This window comes from Triticum urartu, chromosome 5A (assembly GCF_056163025.1).
Source record: "Triticum urartu cultivar PI428250 chromosome 5A, HENAU_Tu73, whole genome shotgun sequence".
NCBI classification, from domain to species: Eukaryota; Viridiplantae; Streptophyta; class Magnoliopsida; order Poales; family Poaceae; genus Triticum; species Triticum urartu.
Genome location: NC_141877.1, coordinates 463936125 through 463953012, shown reverse-complemented (window position 1 = coordinate 463953012; position 16888 = coordinate 463936125). Strand labels below are relative to the sequence as shown.

The following is a 16888-nucleotide window of genomic DNA, read 5'->3' as shown; positions in this document are numbered from 1 at the left end:
GTATCCGTGTACCGCTTCCGCAGCTTGTCTAGATTGATTTCACCACATGGAATCTAACCATCCTTACCGCGTCTCTGCTTTGTTGAGTTCGTATATTGGGGCCCTGGCCACGTCGACGATCCAAAACGACACGTAAAACTTCGATCGTGCAGGTCTGGCTGCGGCTAGCTGCCTCTTGTGCATGTACGTATGCTTGATTATAAAAGGCAACACATTCCCCTTGCTGCCCATGCCATGCCCATAACGGCGTCGACCGAGCAGCGCTACATGCACCTACACAGCATGCATGTGCTCCAGCACCGCGCGCGCCCAAACACGTCCGCCGGACTCTCCTCTCCTTCCACCGTCAACTCATCTTCGTTGTCACCACGGCGATGCGTCCGGTGGGTGCGCCATCAATACGCACGAGCTCCCGCGATGTAACACGCCGGCGAATTAGCCACATGCCGCCTCAAGCCTCCTCGCATGCGCTGCGCGTTCTCCATTCCGAGATGTCAATTGCCGCTACAGTGCCGTCAGCAGACAAAAGGAACAAATTCAAGTACCCGAGGACTAGGAGCGATCGATCGAGCGAGATAGATAGATAGATAGATAGATAGCGCCGTCTCACCTTCCTAACCCTGGCTCTGGCTGGCTTCCTCCCGCTCCCGGCCTCCGATCCGAAGGCGACCGCGCGCTCCTGTCCGCGCCGACGCACTGTGCTGTGAAGTGATCCCCACGTACTACACGTACGTACGTATTCTCCGGCCGCGCGCGTATCCGTAGAACCGGGGGCGGCGTTAGTCATGGCAAGTGGGAAATTATTGTGCTACGTTCTATCAATCGAGTGCCGATCAGCTTTGACTTGGGAGCGAGAGATGTTCTAGAATCCAGATACTCAAGCAATGTCGACCGACAACTGGACCTTTTTTCGTTGTTGCGAGGTGGGGGGACTCACAACTGGACTTCGAACCAGGGAATGATTTTCAGTCCCTTAATTTGGTCCTGGCAATCAGTTTGGCATGCTGTACGTGCAAGGAGCACATGACAACCCATGCTGTTTGATGAATGGAGATTGAAGAAGGTCGACCCAGCTGATCCGTAGACCTCGGAACGATCTGATGATCCGCCCGTCCCGGGAACAGTGGGCGTGCTCCACGATTCAGAGTATATGAAATGCACATCTGCTGTGCTGCAGCCTGGAGCGGGGCACTACGTGAAGGTTGTAGAGCGCGCCGCTGCGCGGGCAAACAGGCATGGGAACCGCCGAACCGCTACTCCAAATCGACATCCACCGCTTTTTTTTTGCGGGGTAAAGGGGATTGTATTAATTAAGTATAAGAAATGTTACAATCCCTGAGGATGAGGTCTTGAATAGATTCAGGACCTGCTCCTAACCATACCACAGTACGATTCTCTTCACGGCCGAATTTTGCAAGCAGGTGGCTCGCATGGTTCTGGGCTCGGGGTATCTTTTTCAGGCTTGTACACCGGTCTGAAGCCATACGATGCTTGATCTCACCCACAAGCTGGCAGAGAGCAGAGCCATCCCGGCTGGGACTATTAACCATAGCAACGAGCTCTGCTGAATCAGACTCCACCACAAACTGATGTGCACTCCACTGCATCGCCAGATTAATTCCTTCCAGACATGCGCTCATCTCAGCTTCTAGGGCCGAACTACAGCGATGGAGGACGCGGCAAGACGAGAAAATTATCTGGCCCATCCAGTCTCTTAGTATCATTCCGGCGCCCGCCGCCCCTGTCGCGGGGATGAAGGAGCCATCCACATTTAATTTGACCACCCCGGCTGGTGGTTTTGCCCACCGCTGGCGAGGCAATAACTCCGTTCGAGCTCGAGCGCATTGCCCCCTGTCTGATGAATATTAGGGTTTTTTTTTTGCGGGAATGATGAATATTAGGGTTGATGCCATAAAATATGGCAATTTGTTTTATTGATGGGAAATATGATAAAATTTCTTATCAACTTTCTTTTTTGAGACTAAGAGAATGCACGTGTGTTGCAACGGGATATAAATATTCTAGTACGTTAGCTCATGATTTACATGTGCATATTAATGACATCGTGTAAATAATTTTTTATCAAATCATGTTTGTGATAAAATATTTTTATTGAATAGCCAAGCATCACTAGAATTGACGACCATTTTTTTGGAAATTCATGGAACTATTTTTTAAATTCACGGACATTTTTTATTTAACTAACATTGTTTGAAATGGATGATCATTTTTTGAATCAGCACACATTTATGAATCAATAAACAAATTTGTTAGTCATGAACAGTTTTTGATGTTTTAAGATATTTTTCAATTCATGAACATTTTTTCAATTGACAAAATTCTGTTCAACTACGTTAAAAATTTTAATGCACTAACTTATTTTCTAAAAATCTCGAACAATTTCTGATTCCATAAACATTTATGAATTGTTAAATATTTTATTTACAAATTCTCATTTTTTTAATTTTCAAATCTTTTTGAAGTCTCAAATTATTTAATGCAGAAAAAACAGAGACAAAAAAATAACGAAAATATAAAACAAAATTAAAGACAACTGTCCTCCCAGACATGGGCCGGCCCAAATAGGCGCGTTGTGTCTTCTCCCTGTGTGATTTTTTTTTCACTTATAGGTGGCATCAATGTGTAATATTTTACAATTTTGAAGGCAATTTCGATAGCGTACTATCTGAAGCAATAGCCCTTTTATTGTTAGAATATAGATATAGAAGTTAATTAAGATGATTGGTTAGCATACGGGTAAGGTGCAGACAAAGAACGCCGTGAGACAATAAAATGGTAGGACAAAAAATCGATGGAGAGACATGATCGATGCGAAAGAAACGGTTGAGGAAGCATTCTGCCGACAGAAAAAGGAAAGCTACTATTTTAAAAGAAATAACTAGGGATTGAGCACAGATTAATTATGGTATGGTAAGTAAAACGGTCGATGGCCCAGATGGGTTGGGTCGTTGAGGCCTAGCTGATGGCTACGTACATACTTCTTCGCCCGTGTATGGGGCGTGACATCATATCTATATCATGGCTATTGCGAGATGGTACTCTGTCTCGCCTAGAAGATCCCCAACTGGTCCAGGCCAGTGTGAATTTCTGAGGAGTGGTTTTAGGAAGCTTATGGTTGAAACCTGTTTGAGAAACTTCCATGCGTTTTCAGTTTCTCCTTTATGTGTTTTCTATGTTAATTTTCATTGGATTTTTTGGTTCTCTTTTCCTTCTTTTTATTGGTTATCTCTGTTTTTTATTTTATTTTGCTAATACACGTCTGCTCTTTAAATACACGGTATATACTTTTTGACACCCGGAGCATTTTTTGATACATGTTAAATATTTTTCAAATACATTTTCGAATAAGCGTTGAATGTTCTTCTTTCAAATGCATATTGAACATTTTTTCAATGATACAAAATATATTTGTACATTGTATATTTTTGAAATGTCATTAATATGATTTTGAAACAAGTGAACATTTTCTTAGATGTCACGTACATTGTTCTTATTGGTACAAAATATTTTTATAAATATGCAAACAATTTTTACATTGTAGAATTAAAATTTTAAAGGACAGAGACACCTAGCAATTGTTTTATATGTAGCAACAGAACCGAACAACTAGTTTACCCCTCTCTTTTCTCGAGGTTGTGCATGGTGAGCAAAGGTAGGGGGTGCGCCTGGTGAACAAAGTGCGGGATAAGGAGAACACCTTGTCTGATTGATTTAAGTATGCATTCATGCATGTGAGGATAAACTGCTGATATCAGCAAAGATTTCAACAGAATTCATAATTCATAATTCAAAATATTATGTAACTCAAACTGTCACTCCAATTTAATATTTTTTCATATAAAAATTTCGTCGCGACGAGACCTTTGAAACTAGATCCCTTGTTATGTTTGTTCCGATGACTTTTTTTGGGTCAGGAATTAGAAATTACCATGCCTGGTTATGTTTTCGTCGCGACGAGACCTTTGAAACTAGACCTTTGAAATTATTAGAAATTAGTAAGTTGCCACATGTGTGTTATGCATACTGGTTATGTTTTCAACAATCTCGCCTTTCAGAAGTTAGTGTTTGTACATGGGTTATCAAGTCTACAGTGTATATAGTACCATGCAATTTACACATAAGTTATCGAGGAGGTATCTCCCATGGTGTTTGTACATAGATTACCAGGCATGTGGTGTGTATATTACCGTACTATTTACATATAAGTTACAGGAGATACATTTTCAATAACTTTTTCCCCCGGGTTAAAGTTACCACATATTTCGTACCTAAATTATCAGGTCCACGATGCGTATATTATCATGATATTTATAAAAAAAATCATCGGGTTTATGTTTTCTATACCTTTTTTCTAGGGACTAAGTTTACCGCGGTGTTTGTACCTAAGTTATCAGGTCTGCGGTGAGTATATTACCATGCTATTTATACATAAATTATCAGGGGCGTGTATTCAACGACTATTGTGTTTGTACCTAAGTTATCATGTTTGTGGTATGCAAATTACAATCTTATTTTACGCAGAAGTTAACGAGCTATTTTTCAAAAACTTTTTTCTCCAATTCAAAGTTATCACGATATTTGTGCCTAAGTTATCTGGTCTGCGATGTATATTACCATGCTATTTATGCAGAAGTTGCCGAGGTTATTGGGTAAAAAACATTCAACAATCTACCCTGAGTTCAATGTTATTATGGTGTTCATACGTTAGTTATGAGATCTATGGTGTGTGTATTATCATGTTATTTATATGAAAAGTTATCAGACATATATTTTTTAACAACTGACTTTCCTCGAGTCAAAAAGTTACTGTGATGTGTTGTACATATGTTACCAGGTATGCGGTACCTATATTAAAATGTTATTTACACATAAACTAACTTATCACGCATGTGGTGCACATTTTGCCACGCTATTTGCACAGAAGTTATCATGATATGTTCTCAATAACTTTTTCCCCTAGGTCAAAAAGATAAGGTGTTGTTTGTATGTAAGTTACTCGGTGGTGCATATATTATAATGCTATTTAAAAAAGAAATTATCTAGGTCTGCTTTTAATTTTGTAATTCACTATGTGTTCATAGTTATCAGGTCCACGGTGCGCAAAATACCATGTTCTTTACACTTGAGTTATGAAGGTATGTTTTAGCGAAAAATCTCCTCAGTCAAAAAGCTAGCATGGTGTTTGTGAAATTTATTTAGGTTTACAACACGTAAATTATCATGTTAGTTACACAGAAATAATCATGGTATTCGACAGCTTTTTCGCGGGTCAATAGTTATTGTGGTATTTGTATGTAAGTTATTAGGTATGTGATATGTATATTATTATGCTATTTTCACACAAAAATTACCGGGATATACTTCTAAAACTTTTTCACTGGGTCAGGGTAACCATGTTGTTCGTAAGTAAGTTGTCAGGACCGCAGAGTGTAAAATACTTTGTTATTTACAGAAATTTTACCAGAGCATGTTTAAACAGAAACAAACATTCGAATCAAAGTTACTGCAGGGGTATAGAAATTCTATCAGCAGAACAGTAGATAGGCCAACATTTGGTCCTTTTTCCATGAGACAAAACCTCAGCAGCTCATGTTAAACTGGTAGATGAACGGAAAATCTGTGACAACATACATAGTAACAATCATCTAGTATTGCGGTGAACTTATTTGTTCCTAGTACAGGGAGTTTCAGCTGCAATTCAAATCTTGTAAATACGTAGTATATATTAATCTGATTCAAACATGGTGAGCCAAAACTGAACCAAAACGTCATGTCATCCAAAACTGAAGCACCAAAACGTGCAAAGATGTGATGCATGCATACATCCAATGGATGCATAGTTGCGCGCACGCGCGCGCGCGCACACACACACGCAATTTGGTTGTGTTTCAGTCATGCAAAAGTGTACCAAAACAGTGATGCGCTCACACGCACAAACAGAGTTTTCTCATGCAAATGATCGGCGTTCGGGCCAACAAGTTGGACGACAAGACCCTGCCAGGTGCCAGGCGACACTCGACAAACTCCATCACAGCCAAAATATGATCCAAAACGCCATGCCATCTGAATTCTGAAACTTAGGCAGCATCCAGACCATCTGAATTCTGAAACTTAATTAGGCAACATCCAGAGAGATGTGGGGGAGAGGAGAGGAGAGGGGAAGGGAAGGGAAGCTCACCACGTTGGTATTTCTTGAATGATGAACACTGTTATTGTTTATGCGCTAACTTTCTGTTTGTATTTATACAGACCCTAAGGAATTGAAGAGGCAGCGGGACAGAGAATACTATGCACGAAATAAAGATGCCATTCTCAAACGGCGTCGTGATGCACGCCAAAATAACAGGACTCCAAAAGCGCTGCCTAATGACCAGCAAAGTGTGCCACATACACCCCTGGCCATGACCCAAAGTAAAAATAACCTTGTACTGTTGGCTTATGTTCTGTTGTTCAGGTAACATTTTGAGACTCTGAATTATAACTATAATGTATCATAGATGTAGATCATATGGAGCAAAAGAGGCAACTGGAAAGGGAACGGTATTCACAAAATAGGGATGACATATTACAAAGACAACGTCAAGCCTACGGTCAGAAAAAATTGTCTCAGGCTTCTACAGGGACCGGTGCCCAGAAAGATGAAACACAAACACCGATGTCCACATCCATTGGTAATGACAATCAACGCATTACATATGCCCCTAACTGTTGAAGCTAATTAGCTTTTTGCATCTATGTAGACCCTAAAGAGTTAAGGAGGCAAAGGGACAGGGAGCGGTATGCACAGAACAGGGATGAAATATTAAGAAAACGCCAATCCCGTGAACAGTCAAAGACATCTATTGCCACCGTTAACAGTGTTGACAATGTGTCACGCACACCAGCTACAGGACAATCGGGTGTCAGCCAGCTACAAACAATATCATTTGCAGGTTGTGTGCTACCATCAAATAGTCATTTCCTTTTATTATCTCGCATATTATTAAGAGATACTCCCTCCGTCCCAACATAAGTGTCTCAACTTAAATACAACTTTGCACTAAAGTTAGTACAAAGTTGAGACACTTATTTTAGGACGGATGGAGTATATTAATATATGCACTGATGTGGTGACACCAAATTTCTTGCAGGCTTATCAAACATGCCAACTTCATCCCAATCACATGAAGGGATCCCTCCTCACGAGGACAATATTTTAGGAAACATTGATGAATCCAATTGGTTGCATAGGAATGATGCATATCAGATGGTAGAAATTGCAGGGAGACTGAGAGCTGTTGTTGTACCTCTTGGTCATGAAACGCAAACAATTTCCAATGTCACTGCAGATATTGCACCAGGTATATCATTAGGCATTTGTACAGTGTAAGGAACAATATTACTATAATCACGCATCAATATTACTTATAGTGCAAGCGTGTTTACCGTAATCTGGGTTCTCTTTCATTTTTAATGTATAGAGCCTCTTAATGCCTCCAATCAACCTCAAAAGTCCATGGCTAATGATAGGCGAGGAGTAGAACCAACAACAGAGACTGCTCAAAACACTCAAAATCTGCAAGGTAGTTTTGCCGACCCTACGTCTACTAGAACACCTATATTGTTATGTTGTACTGATCTTATGATTTTCCATAGTGGGCAACGACCAGACAGCTGATCCATATGGAATATTTGAGCCTCATGTTCAACAAACCAATTTTCAAGGTACATTATATATACTGTCGTTCCCATTTGAATGGCTTCATCCATAAATTTGAGGAATTTATATTTGACCAACATATTGCGTACTAGATTACATGGAGCCACTGCAGAATGGAGAAGCCGCATACCATGATCCTGATGAAGAAGCTATAATATTTATAGATCAGGGTATGTCCATTATGTATTTTCCAACTTAGCACCCTCAAGTGCACACTTTAGTTGTATTGAGTGATAATTTAATACCTACTGTCCTTCTGTGCTAGATGTTGCTTTTGAGTCGTACCAGCTTGGACGCCAGAATGCACAAGCAGGACCTGTAGCAGTGATTGATGAATTCATATACCGAAACCTACCTACAAAGCACCATGTCCTAAAAAAGGTTGCAGACTGCCTTCACTGTGGGGCTTTGCGGTTTCCATTCGAGGGGCCAGCATTTTGTTGCAGAAAAGGAAAAGTCAGTATATTTACTCCAGAGGTTTCAGAAGAGTTGAAACGGTTGTTTACATGTCAAGCTGATGAGGATGCTAAATATTTCAGAGAGCATATACGATATTTCAACTCGCACTTCTCATTCACAAGTTTAGGAGTCACCCTTGATCGCCGAGTCAGCAATGCGGCAGGAACTGGAGTATATACTTTTCGTGCGTGTGGCGGGTTGTACCACGCTCTTGATGATCTGGTGCCGGCTGATAATGGCCCTCGACATTTCCAACTCTATATTTATGATAAAGATGAAAACTTAGTTCACAAGGCTAAGAGATCTCCAGACCTTAAGATAGATCTCATACGGAAGATTCTGCGAATACTAGAGCCTAACCCTTATGCGCAAGTTTTCAAGAGCCTTGGGTCTGTTCCAAATCTAGATGAGTATAGGATCTCACTAAACACGGATATCAAGCTGGATCAACGAAGGTACAATGCCCCAACGGCTTCTCAGGTGGCAGCGATATGGGTTGAAGGGAGTGACCCACAAAATTGCTTTGACAGGAGTGTTGTCGTGCATGGAAAAAAAGGAGAACGGCCCCTCTATATTAGAGCATACTATGGGTGCTATGACCCGTTTTCTTATCCCCTATTCTTCCCACGTGGGGAGATTGGTTGGAATCGTTGGATGCCATATGTTGGTCCCCCCGATGACAGGACCCATCATTCATCGGATAATACTACACCACAAGGAAACCAAGACATTGATATACATACAGGTATGTGTTCATTAACAAGGGTTAGGCTTGCTATTATTATTGTAAACTTATGTTTTCATCTATCTATCAGAGGAAAACTTGATTAGAGAAAGCGAACAAGTTGGGAATTTTGTAGCACATGAAGATCATGCCACTGATTTACCTGCAGGTATCGGTCATCATTTCTTATTCTTCAATTCTTATTGTGTCAATCATTATGAGTCCAGCCAGCACACTGATATTTATGTTGTCAATCTGTAGAGGACAACGATGATAACCCACATGAGGATTTTGGTGACAATGAGGTGAATGCAACACAATCCAGGAAATTTGTTAGTGCAAGGGAGTACTACTGCTTCAAGCTGCAGGTCAGGAAGAAACTTTTAAACATCATCTTGTTCGGGGGGCGCCTTTTCCAACAGTGGGTTGTTGACATGTATATCAAGATTGAGTCTATGAGGCTTGACTGGTACTCGAAGCCAGAAAATCAGAAGGTTATACGCGCCGACCTCTACCAGGTAACGTGCTTGTGTTTATTCTAACACATTATAATGCAACGACAATATACATGTTCCATGTTTTTCTGTAACATTGGTTACTACTACAGGGTCTTGTTGATACCGTTGTTGCTGGTGAGTCACGCGGTGATCGGATTGGCAAAAGAATCGTGCTTCCACGTACATTTCCTGGTGGTGATCGCGACATGCAGCGGAGATTCCTGGATGCAATGGCAATTGTCCAGCGGTGGGGCAAACCAGATTATTTTATTACGATGACTTGCAATCCCTATTGGGTGGAGATAACAGAGGAACTGTTGCCTGGACAACTGCCACAGGACCGTCCAGACCTGGTGGCAAGAGTATACAGAGCTAAACAACGACATATGATGGACTTACTGACTAAGGGTAAGCATTTCGGAGAAGTAGCAGCTTATGTACATGTCACGGAGTTTCAGAAACGAGGCCTCCCTCATGAGCATATACTTCTAATCATGAAAGCAAAAAGCAAGTTAGCGACCCCAGATGACTATGATCGGGTGATATCTGCAGAGATACCTGACAAAGAGAAACACCCCGTTCTACATGATCTGGTCGTCAAACACATGCTACACGGACCTTGTGGTGAGCTCAAAAAAAGTTGTCCTTGCATGATTGAGGGACAGTGTCGATTTCATTAACCGCGGGATTTTTGCGATGCCACACAGCAAGGGAAAGACTCATATCCCATATATAGAAGGAGGGACGACGGGCAGAGGGTTCGGATCAGAGGAGCTGATTTGGACAATAGATGGGTAGTCCCTTACAACCCTTATCTACTTATGACATACAACTGCCACATTAATGTCGAAGCATGCTCGAGCATTAAGGCAGTCAAGTACTTGTTCAAGTACATCTACAAAGGGCATGATCGAACATCATTTGCATTCGAGCAGGATATCATCAATGAAGGTGGAATCATCAATGAAATCCGACAGTATAGGGATGCACGCTATGTATCTCCTCCAGAAGCTATTTATAGGATTTTCGATTTTAAAATGTTTGGTGTCAGTCCATCTGTGCTACAGCTCCAGCTTCATTTGCCAAACATGCATACGGTTGCATTTAAAGCGTGTGAAAATCTGGAAGATGTTGTCGCTCGGCCATCTTCTTCCAAGTCCATGCTTATCGAGTACTTTCGGATGAACCAGAAGTTTCCAGAAGCACGGAAATGGCTGTACAGAGAGTTTCCAGAACATTATAGATGGATAGCTGGAAATAAGAGTTGGCAGAATAGAAAAAGTAAGAGATCACAGATTGGAAGACTTGTGTATGCACACCCTGCTGAAGGAGAGAGGTACTACTTGCGTGTGCTCCTAAGTCATGTCCGAGGTGCCACTTCATTTGATGATTTAAAAACAGTAAATGGCAAGCCATGCAATTCCTTCAGGGAGGCATGCGAGCACTTAGGCCTCATTGAGCACGATAGGACTCTTGATGATTGCATGACGGAGGCAGCCACATTTCAGATGCCTTATGCCCTGAGACGGTTGTTTGCGACTATACTGGTATTCTGTGAGGCAACAGAAATCCGACAGATGTGGGACAAACATCTAGCATCAATGTCTGAGGATTACCGTCGTAATCAATCCGATGAGGCAACACTTGAGTAGATAGTCCTTAGAGATATTAGGGATATGTTACAATCCATGGGAAAGGATATTAGAAACTATGGACTTCCGGATCTGGTTGAGACCAATGATTCTTATGACTCTGAGTACAAAGAAGTAACAGAGGAGAGGCAAGTCACAGTGGACAAAGAACATCTAGATCTATTTAACAGTTTGAACAATGAGCAGTTGGCTGGTTTTAATGACATAATGGATCATGTGATGAACCAAAAAAGCCAGATATTCTTTGTTGATGGTCCAGGAGGCACTGGGAAGACATACTTGTGCAAGGCCTTGCTTGCAAAGGTGCGTTCCGTGGGCCAAATAGCAATCGCAACTGCTACATCAGGTATAGCGGCGTCGATAATGCCAGGAGGACGGACTGCGCACTCCAGGTTCAAAATTCCAATTAAGCTCACTGACAACAGCATGTGTAGTTTTACAAAGCAGAGTGGTACAGCAGAGTTGCTTAAACAGGCGTCCTTGATAATTTGGGATGAAGTCGCTATGACAAAACGTCAAGCAGTTGAGACGCTTGATAGATCGCTCCAGGATATAATGGAGTGTCCTTTGCCATTTGGGGGAAAGGTTGTCGTCTTTGGTGGGGATTTTCGGCAAGTCCTTCCTGTTGTCACACGTGGGACAAGAGCACAGATCACGGATGCTACACTCCTGAGATCCTATTTGTGGGAGAAGACCCGCAAGATACACCTCACGCGCAATATGCGGGCACAGGCTGATCCTTGGTTCTCTGAATACCTCCTAAGGATCGGTAATGGAACAGAAGAGACAATAGGCGACGACTATGTGCGTCTCCCTGACGACATTGTGATTGGCTATACCGATGATGAAAAAGCTATTAACAAGCTCATTGAAGATGTATTTCCATCGCTGCATGCTAATGCTAGATCAAGAGAGTACATGAGCGCACGTGCAATTCTATCGACCAAGAACGATCATGTGGATGACCTCAATGACAAGATGATCTCTAGGTTTCCAGGCGAAGAAAAGTTATACCATAGCTTTGACTCAATCGAGGATGACTTGCAGAATAATTACACAATTGATTTTCTGAAGTCGATCACACCAAATGGTTTGCCACCGCATGTTTTGAGATTAAAGGTCAACTGTCCAGTCATTCTGCTCCGGAACCTCGACCCTCATAATGGTCTATGCAACGGAACATGGCTTATGATTAGAGCCTTCCAGGATATGCAATTGATGCGGAGATTGTTGGTGGTCAGCATGCTGGAAAGAGGGTGTTCATACCTAGGATCCCTATGTCGCCCTCAGAGGACAGCTCACTTCCCTTCAAACTTAAGAGAAAGCAGTTCCCATCCGCCTGAGTTTTGCGATGACAATTAACAAGGCACAGGGTCAGACCATCCCAAACATCGGTATTTACCTTCCCGAGCCTGTATTCTCACATGGTCAGCTATATGTTGCATTGTCGAGGGGAGTGTCAAGAGAGACGACACGGATTTTGGCCAAGCCAAACAAGGAGGTTGACAAATCCGGGAAAAGCACCAAGAACATTGTCTACAGAGATGTTTTAGAGAGATGAGGCAGGTGCGTTATTCCATTATTTTTTGGATGGTGTTGTATTTATGACTACTTTTAGATCTAACATTTCTTTTTCATTTGCAGGTTTTGATCAGACCGAACTATATAAGCATCAAAGAGGAAATGTCTCCGCAATTTATAATAAAAGTATGCATATGCACGTACCAAATGAGAGTAGATGACATCATAGTTAAAGGTCTTCGTCACGAGACTACTCATGCATCATGTTAACCTACAATAGCAAAACATCACAAGTGAGCAGTGTGCTTAAATATAAGATGGCAGGAATAAAATCACTTTAATTGCTATGTGCGTGTTTATCTCTTGTTAGCATTCCAAATTTCTTATCTGGAGACATCACTGAAATCATGGAGACCAGCTTCATTCTTAACGTGAAATGTGTGGAGTTGTAAATTAAACCATGGGAATTGTTTATCCATTATAATAAATCTGAGTTTTAGCCCCTTAACTACTTTAGCATTTATTTCGCAAAAAAAAACTACTTTAGCATTTTCTAACTTGAAGCAGAATGACATTTCAATCATTTGCTAGCCTCTTGTCTATGTTTAACAGTAAAGTAAGCATCAGATCTTTAATATGGTCTATATTCATAACACAAAGACCTGTTTAGATATAGCAAAAGATATCATTGCTGCTACTCATAGGAATATTACACTATCAGTTGATTTTATTAGCTGTATGTGCAGTTTTGATTGCAATACATGAACCTTATTTATCTGGCTCCGACTATTCCTCCCAGATGATAAATAAGGAAAGTACTGAGGCAAGGATCAGAATACTGGTGCCTTGGTTCTGAAGTTCTAATTGCCTGGGTCGTTCATAGTGCAAACACAGCAGACATAGTGGACAGATGAACTGTCTTCAGTATATGTAAGAAAACTAAGAATACACCATGAGATTCATGATTTCTATCCAAAAGGCCCAAATGCAAGAAATCGTCGATCATTTTTCATTTAAATAATAGACACAAGGTATCGTGAAACGAATTGGGCAATTATAAAATGAGTATCACTAAATAATGCACTCAATAGTTGGATAGAAAAAAAATATGAACGGAAGTCAAAGAGCAAGCATCTAAAACCAACCCGCGTGGTGAGTGTGTACCGTGTAGTCCCTCTTGGCCTTCCACAAGCCGGCGCGCACATAGCGGTCACCATGCGTGATCTTCCTTACCGCCGAGATGACGAGGCCGACGGCGTCGGTGAGCATGTCAGTGAGCATGGATCCCGCGCTCGCGGCACTTGGTGAGGTCGACGCGGTCGATCCCCACGGAGGACGCAACGTTCTCGAGGGACGGCAACGCATCGATGAACGCGGCGTCGGCGTTGTATCCGGCGTTGCCGACGACCGCACGGAGGAACTCGGCGCCCCCGTCTGGAGGGGAGTCCCAGAAGCGGAAGACGCGGTCCAGCTCCTGCTCCAGGTAGCCGTTCATGGGGTGCAGCAGCAGCACGCCCAGGGACTCCATCGCCGTAATCGACGGGAGGTCCATGGACGGCAGCGGTGGGGAGACAAATAGAAGATAGAAGAGATAAGGCCAGCAGAACTGAGAGGGAGGGAGAGTGGGCGGAGTGGGCGTGTCCAGATTTTTTCCCGATGGATAGCTTTTTTTTCAGGTGGATCGATAGCGTTTCACTTTGATTAAAGGAATACAGTACATATTCTCAATAAAAAAAGGAATACAGTACACAAATAAGCCGCTCAACAAAAAGTAATACAGATACAACGTCCGGCGCTGTCCACTTTCTTATTCTTTTATTATTATTATTATTATTATTATTATTATTATTATTATTATTATTATTATTATTATATCAAAATAGCCTTTTCGGTCATTTGGTTCATGTTATTAGAGTGGGACGTTGTCTAATTCGTTTTCTTAACTCACATGTCCTGTTTGACTATGTACGTGCTACTCCCTTCGTTCCGAATACATCTAAATACATCCATTTCTATAACGAGTAATTCGAAACGAAGAGAGTATTTTTTTACATAGTCAGAAGACTTTAGAAAAAATTCTCATGATTATTTTGATAGTTTTATAAACAGATTACTCCCTACCATGTATATTAGTTTGAACGACAACTAATTTGAATCGGAGCGAGTATAAGATTCTTTCATATTTGTTTTTTGAAGTCGACTTCTTTCAATTTGTTAATCTTTTGGTCTTTGGATGTTAAATTTTATGATTCACGTGAGATTTTTTGTCCTGCACTTCTGAATAGGCATACTTTTCATTGTATGACGATACTTTATTATTTTATAATATACGTGCATTGCACGTGCATGCTTACTAGTAATAAATAATGAACAAACGCGGAATGAGGTGTGTTTTCTAAGATAGCTACAACATAAGAGCATATTTTTGCGAGAAATTCTATTCAAACGCGAAGTTTCATAGAGGACAATCCCAGCGGGGCATGATATATTTTGGGAGGCATCGGCAAGATCATAAATATGTCAAGATGGGCCATCAGTCAGGAAGGCAAGGCGGAGCTAGGGTTGCAAGAGAGACGCGGGGGAGAGGGTGGATTAGCGTTGAAGAAGAATAGCGTGGGGGGGGAGGGGGGCATATTTGTGCGCCGTTGGGTTTGAGCAGGTTGGACGCGAGGGCGTACGATCGAAGGACAGAATATAAAAATTGGGGTAGAAGGAAACTCTCGATCTATTGGTGGCTATTTTAAAGAACACAATATTAATTTGGCGGGTCGTCCGAGCTCTCAAGCAAGTCGTGGAGCACAAATTCTTTTTGGCATCCCTAGGTCTGATGCCTAAAGTTCTGTGGGTGTGTCATGCAACTCCACGCGGCCACATCCGACCCTGCCCCACCCCGGAGCCCACTTCCTCTTTTCGCACTCCCTCCCACAGACTCGGCCCGACCCAGGGTAGCCATGCCTACCCTCCTCCTTGTCCAGTAGCCGCCCTCACGCCTCATAAGTTGTGTGCCATCCTCCGTCAACACTCCTTACCCCTCCTACCATTGGTCAAAGTGAGAGATATGAACACATTCATCGCAAAACTTGAACCAATAAAGTTTCACAAAGGTACGGTTAATTTTAAAGAGGAGAGGTAAACCTACAACATTTCCTTAGGGATTTATCTTGAATTTCCATCAGGGCTTACTCGTGTTTTTCGTTCTGTCCATATATGAATTTTCGAATTTCTTTGAAACAGTTGAACATGACTTGGTATCAATCTTGCTTCTTGGGGCCAATAATACTATTATATAGCCTTGGTAAAGAATGTTTTTTCTTGAAGTCAAGTATTAACATACATGTGATAATGCTATTTCTATTTCTGCCGATTTGGAAAAGGGTTGAAAATATTCAATTCTTCAAAAAAAAGCTAAAGTCTAATGGGGTCCATTTTTCATTAACTTTCAACCAATTAAACCAAAGGTTGGGTCTCGTTTGTTAGGAGTGGTTAGAATCGTTGGCTCGTGAAAAGAAGTGACAATCTTTACCAAAAAAATAAACTCCTACCAATGGTCCTTGCATGGCACACACCCATCACCGCCGCCCATGATCCGAGAGCTTTATGCATAATGAGACAATCTCATCTGGCTCAGGCCATCCCATATGAATCGATGATGACGATGATGATGAAGGTTACCTGGGCGGTTAGGGAATAGATATGTGCTTGGCATGTGCAAGTACTTTGGTGAAGTTGGTAAAGAATTCGATTCGTACGTTGACGAAGACGCACAAAGTGGAGGAGAGGACTACCTCCAGCTAGGACGTACCTACTTGGTGACGCACGCAGCTAGTAGTCTGGAGCGGGTGAGGAATATACGCGTAGCCGCACGACATGACCATCGTGCATGAGCCGAGCGAGCGAGCTGATCGGAAAGGTCTTCTCCCCATGCGTAGGTCGGTCTGGGCTAATTTAGACCCTTATATGTCCGCGGACGCGTTTAGAAGCTCTCATTTATTGTTGCATGCAACTTTTCCCTTTATACGCCGCGTAACATGCTAATGATTGGCGGACGGGGTAACAAGTTGGATGACAAGACCCGAGCAGACGGTACTCAGCAAACTCTGTCACAACATCGTTACTTGCAACGAGAAGAGACACGGGCCATGGCTTTGCCTACCATTTTATATGTGGCACTAGGCAAATGATGTGTTTGCCGCCGAGTGCCCGATAAAAGACACTCCACAATTAGATCCACACTAGATAAATGGTCAATTTGATTCTGCCAAGGAAAAAAGGATGGAGGAAAAAAGATTCAATCTCAAATTTTTTTTTTGTGTGT

The 16888-nt window shown here is 42.0% G+C and overlaps 3 protein-coding genes and 1 pseudogene across 12 annotated transcripts; 3 read left to right on the top strand and 1 right to left on the bottom strand.

The window, feature by feature from the left end:
* Positions 1–5644: 5644 nt before the first annotated feature.
* On the bottom strand, positions 5645–16671 carry LOC125509691 (hydroxyphenylpyruvate reductase pseudogene; annotated as a pseudogene). 9 transcript variants are annotated; one of them, XR_015604953.1, is made up of 4 exons: positions 13719–14361; positions 12778–12844; positions 7308–7343; positions 5645–6125 (listed from the first exon to the last, which is right to left on the bottom strand). The product of XR_015604953.1 is annotated as a hydroxyphenylpyruvate reductase pseudogene, transcript variant X6 (transcript). The 9 variants fall into 9 exon arrangements; XR_015604954.1 differs by having other exon boundaries at positions 5645–6118; XR_015604951.1 differs by having other exon boundaries at positions 13738–14357.
* LOC147971968 (uncharacterized) lies at positions 6677–9060 on the top strand. The gene is made up of 7 exons (XM_087524187.1): positions 6677–6692; positions 6762–6953; positions 7152–7361; positions 7482–7583; positions 7657–7725; positions 7813–7890; positions 7962–9060. Exons 1-7 carry the CDS (start codon positions 6677–6679, stop codon positions 9008–9010), a joined length of 1716 nt encoding a protein of 571 aa, XP_087380313.1. The 3' UTR covers positions 9011–9060.
* On the top strand, positions 9359–11052 carry LOC147971967 (uncharacterized). The gene is made up of 4 exons (XM_087524186.1): positions 9359–9421; positions 9511–9837; positions 9953–10024; positions 10108–11052. The coding sequence occupies exons 1-4, from the start codon at positions 9359–9361 to the stop codon at positions 11050–11052; spliced, it is 1407 nt and encodes a 468-aa protein (XP_087380312.1).
* On the top strand, positions 10371–12771 carry LOC147971966 (uncharacterized). Its single transcript, XM_087526472.1, has one exon. It carries the CDS (start codon positions 11077–11079, stop codon positions 12412–12414), a length of 1338 nt encoding a protein of 445 aa, XP_087382598.1. The 5' UTR covers positions 10371–11076; the 3' UTR covers positions 12415–12771.
* Positions 16672–16888: the final 217 nt, after the last annotated feature.